General features: G+C 42.9%; 1 protein-coding gene across 1 annotated transcript in view; it reads left to right on the top strand.

The window, feature by feature from the left end:
• The window catches only part of LOC106595591 (glutamate receptor-interacting protein 1), a 431,870-nt gene that overhangs the window by 259,040 nt on the left and 162,830 nt on the right, over window positions 1-10,000 (top strand). The window contains 3 exon segments of the mRNA XM_045722404.1: window positions 972-1,117; window positions 2,454-2,537; window positions 3,833-3,908. Of these exon segments, the coding sequence (XP_045578360.1) occupies window positions 972-1,117; window positions 2,454-2,537; window positions 3,833-3,908 (306 nt within the window).

Raw genomic sequence — 10,000 nt, forward strand, 5'->3', positions numbered from 1 at the left:
TCTCTCTTTCTGTGTTTCTCTCATCCCTCGTCTCCATATCTTTCTCTTTCTATGTTTCTCTCATCCCTCGTCTCCATATCTTTCTCTTTCTGTGTTTCTCTCATCCCCTCGTCTCCATATCTTTCTCTCTCTGTGTTTCTCTCATCCCTCGTCTCCATATCTTTCTCTTTCTGTGTTTCTCTCATCCCTCGTCTCCATATCTTTCTCTTTCTGTGTTTCTCTCATCCCTCGTCTCCATATCTTTCTCTTTCTATGTTTCTCTCATCCCTCGTCTCCATATCTTTCTCTTTCTATGTTTCTCTCATCCCTCGTCTCCATATCTTTCTCTTTCTGTGTTTCTCTCATCCCCTCGTCTCCATATCTTTCTCTCTCTGTGTTTCTCTCATCCCTCGTCTCCATATCTTTCTCTCTCTGTGTTTCTCTCATCCCCTCGTCTCCATATCTTTCTCTCTCTGTGTTTCTCTCATCCCTCGTCTCCATATCTTTCTCTCTCTGTGTTTCTCTCATCCCTCGTCTCCATATCTTTCTCTCTCTGTGTTTCTCTCATCCCTCGTCTCCATATCTTTCTCTCTCTGTGTTTCTCTCATCCCTCGTCTCCATATCTTTCTCTCTCTGTGTTTCTCTCATCCCTCGTCTCCATATCTTTCTCTCTCTGTGTTTCTCTCATCCCTCGTCTCCATATCTTTCTCTTTCTGTGTTTCTCTCATCCCTCGTCTCCATATCTTTCTCTTTCTGTGTTTCTCTCATCCCTCGTCTCCATATCTTTCTCTCTCTGTGTTTCTCTCATCCCTCGTCTCCATATCTTTCTCTCTCTGTGTTTCTCTCTACTTCTGTTCTGGTTGTCTCAATCCCATCCCTCTATCCCTTTCCCCTTTTCTCATCCTCTCACCCCGTCCTCTCCCTCTCTCTCTTGCCCTCTCTCTGTCTTCCTCCCCTCCTCTATCACACCATCCATCCATCTCTCTCTGTAGGAGTGACCAGCTCAACGTGGGCGACTACATCAAGTCTGTAAACGGGATCAATCTGACCAAGTTCCGTCACGACGAGATCATCAGCCTGCTGAAGAACGTTGGAGAACGTGTGGTTCTAGAGGTGGAATACGAGCTGCCACCTGTCTGTGAGTTCTACTGTTTTAGGACCATGTTGTTATAAATGATACATCAGTCGAATGATTTGATAGGTTCAATAGATACATCAGTCCTGTTGATTTGATAGGTTCAATAGATACATCACTCCTGTTGATTTGATAGGTTCAATAGATACATCAGTCCTGTTGATTTGATAGGTTCAATAGATACATCAGTCCTATTGATTTGATAGGTTCAATAGATACATCAGTCCTGTTGATTTGATAGGTTCAATAGATACATCAGTCCTATTGATTTGATAGGTTCAATAGATACATCAGTCCTGTTGATTTGATAGGTTCAATAGATACATCAGTCCTGTTGATTTGATAGGTTCAATAGATACATCAGTCCTGTTGATTTGATAGGTTCAATAGATAGATACTAATCAATAGAATTGTATTAGTTTAGAATCAAGCTGGATGTATATTAGAGGAAATTGGATCTTCCGTCTGAAGCCAAAGTCCTGAGTCTCCACAATTCCTTTGTTCCTTTCCAGAGTTCAAAGCCACCTTTACCAAACACATCTCACCTCAGTGTCTTTTCCTTTCATGTTCCCAGATCTGATCCAGAGCTTTTCATTCAGACAGGCTGTGTAGTGATGTTACCTCTCCCAGATCTGATCCAGAGCTTTTCATTCAGACAGGCTGTATAATGATGTTACCTCTCCCAGATCTGATCCAGAGCTTTTCATTCAGACAGGCTGTATAATGATGTTACCTCTCCCAGATCTGATCCAGAGCTTTTCATTCAGACAGGCTGTATAATGATGTTACCTCTCCCAGATCTGATCCAGAGCTTTTCATTCAGACAGGCTGTATAATGATGTTACCTCTCCCAGATCTGATCCAGAGCTTTTCATTCAGACAGGCTGTATAATGATGTTACCTCTCCCAGATCTGATCCAGAGCTTTTCATTCAGACAGGCTGTATAATGATGTTACCTCTCCCAGATCTGATCCAGAGCTTTTCATTCAGACAGGCTGTATAATGATGTTACCTCTCCCAGATCTGATCCAGAGCTTTTCATTCAGACAGGCTGTGTAATGATGTTACCTCTCCCAGATCTGATCCAGAGCTTTTCATTCAGACAGGCTGTATAATGATGTTACCTCTCCCAGATCTGATCCAGAGCTTTTCATTCAGACAGGCTGTATAATGATGTTACCTCTCCCAGATCTGATCCAGAGCTTTTCATTCAGACAGGCTGTATAATGATGTTACCTCTCCCAGATCTGATCCAGAGCTTTTCATTCAGACAGGCTGTGTAGTGATGTAGCTGTAGGGGTAATGATTTGTTAATGTAGTGTTTACTTCTCTCCTCAGCTGTTCAAGGCTCTGGGCTGATGTTCAAAAGCGTTGAGGTGACTCTGCACAAAGAAGGCAATACGTTCGGCTTTGTCATCCGAGGTACGTGTGTGTATGTGTGTGTGTGTGTGTGTGTGTGTGTGTGTGTGTGTGTGTGTGTGTGTGTGTGTGTGTGTGTGTGTGTGTGTGTGTGTGCAATACATTTGCCTTTGTCATCCGAGGTATGTCTAATTCACCGTCTGTATGGTGGCCCTGCATAATGTAACCACGCTGACGGTCTGATGGTTTACATGGAATTATGATTCATTTCTCATTGAGGAGGAAGAAGCGTCGGTTCGCCCTGTGTGTGTGTGTGTGTGTGTGTGTGTGTGTGTGTGTGTGTGTGTGTGTGTGTGTGTGTGTGTGTGTGTGTGTGTGTGTGTGTGTGTGTGTGTGTGTGTGTGTGTGTGTGTGTGTGTGTGTGTGTGTGTGTGTGTGTGTGTGTGTGTGCAATACATTTGCCTTTGTCATCCGAGGTATGTCTAATTCACCGTCTGTATGGTGGCCCTGCATAATGTAACCACGCTGACGGTCTGATGGTTTACATGGAATTATGATTCATTTCTCATTGAGGAGGAAGAAGCGTCGGTTCGCCCTGTGTGTGTGTGTGTGTGTGTGTGTGTGCGTGTGTGCGTGTGTGTGAAGACGTTTGACTGGGGTACAGAGGAAAGGAAAGTGATCAGAATATGACCATCTTGTTGACTCTATTTACCCAGTTGGAATGAAGCTTCATTAAAATCAATAGGAACAAACTTTTAGGCTTGCGATCTAAGTAGTACCCTATTCCCTATACTGCGACTTTTAGGGTACATAGGGCTCTGGTCAAAAGTAGTGCACTATGTAGGGAATAGAGTTCCATTTGGGATGCACCCTTAGTGAGTTATCCTCGGCCTTTGAAGAGAGGGAAGAAAGTTAACTTGAAGGTCGACGATACAGAGATGTTGCCACAGCTCATTACTCTCCATCAATTCAACAAGTGTGTTTTTTCTTGTGTATAATCTTTATCTCAGAGAAGATGCTCCTCGAAGAGAGGAACATGAATGGATGATGTCGTGTTCAAACTGTGGGTTCATGTTCTGCTTTAGAATTACTGATGAGGCTAAAATTACTTTATTCAATTGCCCTTTCTGTTGGAAATCAATAACTCCTTCCTGCAGTGAAATCCAATGTATTGCTACTGTGTTTCATGTGTAGATGTTTTATTTAAACCGTTTCCTTTGTAATCAGGTAATACAGTATTAACTTGGTTCTTCAGTGATTTCTTAAAGCACAAATCAATTATATTATCAGGGAGTGATATGTATCCTTGGTTACCGTAGCGACCTGTTTGTGTGATAACTGTTTGTTGGTTTGTTTAGGAGGAGCCCACGAGGACAGGAACAAATCCCGCCCCGTTGTCATAACGACCATCAGGCCAGGTGGACCTGCTGACAGGTGAGATGTTGTATCACTGACTAGACATGAGTAGCAGATCACAGATAGTTCTGGTGTATCAAAGTCTAGACATGAGTAGCAAATCACAGATAGTTCTGGTGTATCAAAGTCTAGACATGAGTAGCAGATCACAGATAGTTCTGGTGTATCAAAGTCTAGACATGAGTAGCAAATCACAGATAGTTCTGGTGTATCAAAGTCTAGACATGAGTAACAGATCACAGATAGTTCTGGTGTATCAAAGTCTAGACATGAGTAGCAGATCACAGATAGTCATGGTGTATCAATCAATATTCTGTGTATCAAAGTCTAGACATGATTAGCAGATCACAGATAGTTCTGGTGTATCAGAATCTAGACATGAGTAACAGATCACAGATAGTTATGGTGTATCAGAGTCTAGACATGAGTAACAGATCACAGATAGTTCTGGTGTATCAGAATCTAGACGTGAGTAATAGATCACAGATAGTGCTGGTGTATCATAGTCTAGACATGAGTAACAGATCACAGATAGTTCAAAGATCTGACTTGTATCCATTCATTGTGACATTACCTTGACCTGGTTTAAAACATCAGCAGAGTTCAAGGTTAAGCTGTAGAGCAGTGGATCCCAAACGTTTTATAGTCCCGTACCCCTTCAAACATTCAACCTCCAGCTGTACCCCATCTAGCACCAGGGTCAGCGCACTCTCAAATGTTGTTTTTTGCCCTCATTGTAAGACAGAGAAGAGCTCCAACTTCTTAATCATAGCCTAAATTTTTGTCCAGCACATTGAACATAGTTGCGAAGAGTCCCTGTAATCCTAGATTCAGATCATTCAGGTGAGAAAAAACATCACCCAGAAAGGCCAGTCGTGTGAGAAACTCGTCATCATGCAAGAGGTCAGACAAGTGAAAATTATGGTCAGTAAAGAAAACTTTAAGCTTGTCTCTCAATTCAAAAAATGTTATCAATATTTGCCCCTTGATAACCAGCGCACTTCTGTATGTTGTAAAAGCGTTACATTGTCGCTGCCCATATCATTGCATAGTGCAGAAAATACACAAGAGTTCAGGGACCTTGCTTTAACAAAGTTAACCATCTTCACTGTAGTGTCCAAAACGTCTTTCAAGTGGTCAGGCATTCCCTTGGCAGCAAGAGCCTCTCGGTGGATGCTGCAGTGGACCCAAGTGGCGTCGGGAGCAACTGCTTGCACACACCACTCCACTATGTCTCCCTGTCATGGGTTTGTGCCATCAGTACAGATACCAACACATCTTGACCACCAAAGTCCATTTGATGTCACAAAGCTGTCGAGTACTTTAAAAATATCCTCTCCTGTTGTCCTGGTTTCCAGTGGTTTGCAGAAGAGGATGTCTTCCTTAATTGACCCCCCATTAACGTAACGGACATATACCAGGAGCTGTGCCGGCCCGCCACGTCTGTTGACTCATCCAGCTGTAACACATATAATTCACTGGCTTGTATGTGAAGTAGTAATTGTTTCAGAACATCTCCTGCCATGTCCCTGATGCGTGGTGAAACAGTGTTTGATGGAGACATTGTCTGTATAGTTTTTATGGCCTTTTGCCCCAGCATTGTCCCAGCCGTATCCACGGCAGCAGGAATAATCTTTATTTATTTTATTTTTATTTAACCTTTATTTAACTAGGCAAGTCCGTTAATAAGAACAAATTCTTATTTACAATGACGGCCTACCAAAAGGCAAAATGCCTCCGGGGGCTGGGATTAAAATAAATACAATATAAATATAGGACAAAACACACATCACAACAAGAGAGACACAACACTACATAAAGAGAGACCTAAGACAACAACATAGCAAGGCAGCAACACATGACAACACAGCATGGTAGCAACACAACATGACAACACCATGGTAGCAACACAACATAACAACACCATGGTAGCAACACAACATAACAACAACATGGTAGCAACACAACATAACAACACCATGGTAGCAACACAACATAACAACAACATGGTAGCAACACAACATAACAACAACATGGTAGCAACACAACATAACAGCACCATGGTAGCAACACAACATGGTAGCAACACAACATAACAGCACCATGGTAGAAACACAACATAACAACACCATGGTAGCAACACAACATAACAACAACATGGTAGCAACACAACATAACAACAACATGGTAGCAACACATGACAACACAGCATGGTAGCAACACAACATAACAACACACCATGGTAGCAACACAACATAACAACACCATGGCAGCAACACATGACAACACAGCATGGTAGCAACACAACATAACAACACCATGGTAGCAACACAACATAACAACAACATGGTAGCAACACAACATAACAACAACATGGTAGCAACACATGACAACACCATGGTAGCAACACAACATGACAACACCATGGTAGCAACACAACATAACAACAACATGGTAGCAACACAACATAACAACAGCATGGTAGCAACACAACATAACAACAACATGGTAGCAACACAACATAACAACAACATGGTAGCAACACAACATAACAACACCATGGTAGCAACACAACATAACAACACCATGGTAGCAACACAACATAACAACACCATGGTAGCAACACAACATAACAACACCATGGTAGCAACACAACATAACAACAACATGGTAGCAACACAACATAACAACACCATGGTAGCAACACAACATAACAACACCATGGTAGCAACACAACATAACAACAACATGGTAGCAACACACCATAACAACACCATGGTAGCAACACAACATAACAACACCATGGTAGCAACACAACATAACAACAACATGGTAGCAACACAACATAACAACACCATGGTAGCAGCACAACATAACAACACCATGGTAGCAACACAACATAACAACACCATGGTAGCAACACAACATAACAACAACATGGTAGCAACACAACATAACAACACCATGGTAGCAACACAACATAACAACAACATGGTAGCAACACAACATAACAACAACATGGTAGCAACACAACATAACAACACCATGGTAGCAACACAACATAACAACAGCATGGTAGCAACACAACATAACAACACCATGGTAGCAACACAACATAACAACAACATGGTAGCAACACAACATAACAACACCATGGTAGCAACACAACATAACAACACCATGGTAGCAACACAACATAACAACAACATGGTAGCAACACAACATAACAACAACATGGTAGCAACACAACATAACAACACCATGGTAGCAACACAACATAACAACAACATGGTAGCAACACAACATAACAACAACATGGTAGCAACACAACATAACAACACCATGGTAGCAACACAACATAACAACACCATGGTAGCAACACAACATAACAACAACATGGTAGCAACACAACATAACAACACCATGGTAGCAACACAACATAACAACAACATGGTAGCAACACAACATAACAACACCATGGTAGCAACACAACATAACAACACCATGGTAGCAACACAACATAACAACACCATGGTAGCAACACAACATAACAACACCATGGTAGCAACACATGACAACACCATGGTAGCAACACAACATAACAACACCATGGTAGCAACACAACATAACAACAACATGGTAGCAACACAACATAACAACAACATGGTAGCAACACAACATAACAACAACATGGTAGCAACACATGACAACACAGCATGGTAGCAACACAACATGACAACAACATGGTAGCAACACATGACAACACCATGGTAGCAACACAACATAACAACACCATGGTAGCAACACAACATAACAACAACATGGTAGCAACACAACATAACAACAACATGGTAGCAACACAACATAACAACAACATGGTAGCAACACATGACAACACAGCATGGTAGCAACACAACATGACAACACAGCATGGTAGCAACACAACATAACAACACCATGGCAGCAACACATGACAACACAGCATGGTAGCAACACAACATAACAACACCATGGTAGCAACACAACATAACAACAACATGGTAGCAACACAACATAACAACAACATGGTAGCAACACATGACAACACCATGGTAGCAACACAACATGACAACACCATGGTAGCAACACAACATAACAACAACATGGTAGCAACACAACATAACAACAGCATGGTAGCAACACAACATAACAACAACATGGTAGCAACACAACATAACAACAACATGGTAGCAACACAACATAACAACACCATGGTAGCAACACAACATAACAACACCATGGTAGCAACACAACATAACAACAACATGGTAGCAACACAACATAACAACACCATGGTAGCAACACAACATAACAACACCATGGTAGCAACACAACATAACAACACCATGGTAGCAACACAACATAACAACACCATGGTAGCAACACAACATAACAACAACATGGTAGCAACACAACATAACAACACCATGGTAGCAACACAACATAACAACAACATGGTAGCAACACAACATAACAACACCATGGTAGAAACACAACATGACAACACCATGGTAGCAACACAACATAACAACACCATGGTAGCAACACAACATAACAACACCATGGTAGCAACACAACATAACAACACCATGGTAGCAACACATAACAACACCATGGTAGCAACACAACATAACAACAACATGGTAGCAACACAACATGGTAGCAGCACAAAAACATGGTACAAACATTATTGGGCACAGACAACAGCACAAAGATCAAGAAGGTAGAGACAACAATACATCACACAAAGCAGCCACAACTGTCAGTAAGAGTGTCCATGATTGAGTCTTTGAATGAAGAGATGGAGATAAAACTGTCCAGTTTGAGTGTTTGTTGCAGCTCGTTCCAGTCGCTAGCTGCAGCAAACTGAAAAGAGGAGCGACCCAGGGATGTGTGTGCTTTGGGGACCTTTAACAGAATGTGACTGGCAGAACGGGTGTTGTATGTGGAGGATGAGGGCTGCAGTAGATATCTCAGATAGGAGGGAGTGAGGACTAAGAGGGTGCTTTCCCAGGTAAGGGGGCAGTAGCTCTTCGGCTGCATCAGATTCACAACTGTCAGTGTCCATGCTAGCTGGGCTAACAACACATGTAGAATTACTGATGCTGGCATTGGATGTGCTCATGGAAGCAGAACAACTTGTGTCGTTGACAGGTGCAGGTGTAGTACTGCTGGTAGTAGCAGGTGTAGTGCTGCTGGTAGTAGCAGGTGTAGTACTGCTGGTAGTAGCAGGTGTAGTGCTGCTGGTAGTAGCAGGTGTAGTACTGCTGGTAGTAGCAGGTGTCGTACTGCTGGTAGTAGCAGGTGTAGTACTGCTGGTAGTAGCAGGTGTAGTACTGCTGGTAGTAGCAGGTGTAGTACTGCTGGTAGTAGCAGGTGTAGTACTGCTGGTAGTAGCAGGTGTAGTACTGCTGGTAGTAGCAGGTGTAGTACTGCTGGTAGTAGCAGGTGTAGTACTGCTGGTAGTAGCAGGTGTAGTGCTGCTGGTAGTAGCAGGTGTAGTACTGCTGGTAGTAGCAGGTGTAGTGCTGCTGGTAGTAGCAGGTGTAGTGCTGCTGGTAGTAGCAGGTGTAGTGCTGCTGGTAGTAGCAGGTGTAGTGCTGCTGGTAGTAGCAGGTGTAGTACTGCTGGTAGTAGCAGGTGTAGTACTGCAGGTGTAGTGCTGCTGGTAGTAGCAGGTGTAGTGCTGCTGGTAGTAGCAGGTGTAGTGCTGCTGGTAGTAGCAGGTGTAGTACTGCTGGTAGTAGCAGGTGTAGTGCTGCTGGTAGTAGCAGGTGTAGTACTGCTGGTAGTAGCAGGTGTAGTACTGCTGGTAGTAGCAGGTGTAGTGCTGCTGGTAGTAGCAGGTGTAGTGCTGCTGGTAGTAGCAGGTGTAGTACTGCTGGTAGTAGCAGGTGTAGTGCTGCTGGTAGTAGCAGGTGTAGTACTGCTGGTAGTAGCAGGTGTAGTACTGCTGGTAGTAGCAGGTGTAGTACTGCTGGTAGTAGCAGGTGTAGTACTGCTGGTAGTAGCAGGTGTAGTACTGCTGGTAGTAGCAGGTGTAGTGCTGCTGGTAGTAGCAGGTGTAGTAC

This window comes from Salmo salar, chromosome ssa07 (assembly GCF_905237065.1).
Source record: "Salmo salar chromosome ssa07, Ssal_v3.1, whole genome shotgun sequence".
Taxonomy (NCBI): Eukaryota; Metazoa; Chordata; class Actinopteri; order Salmoniformes; family Salmonidae; genus Salmo; species Salmo salar.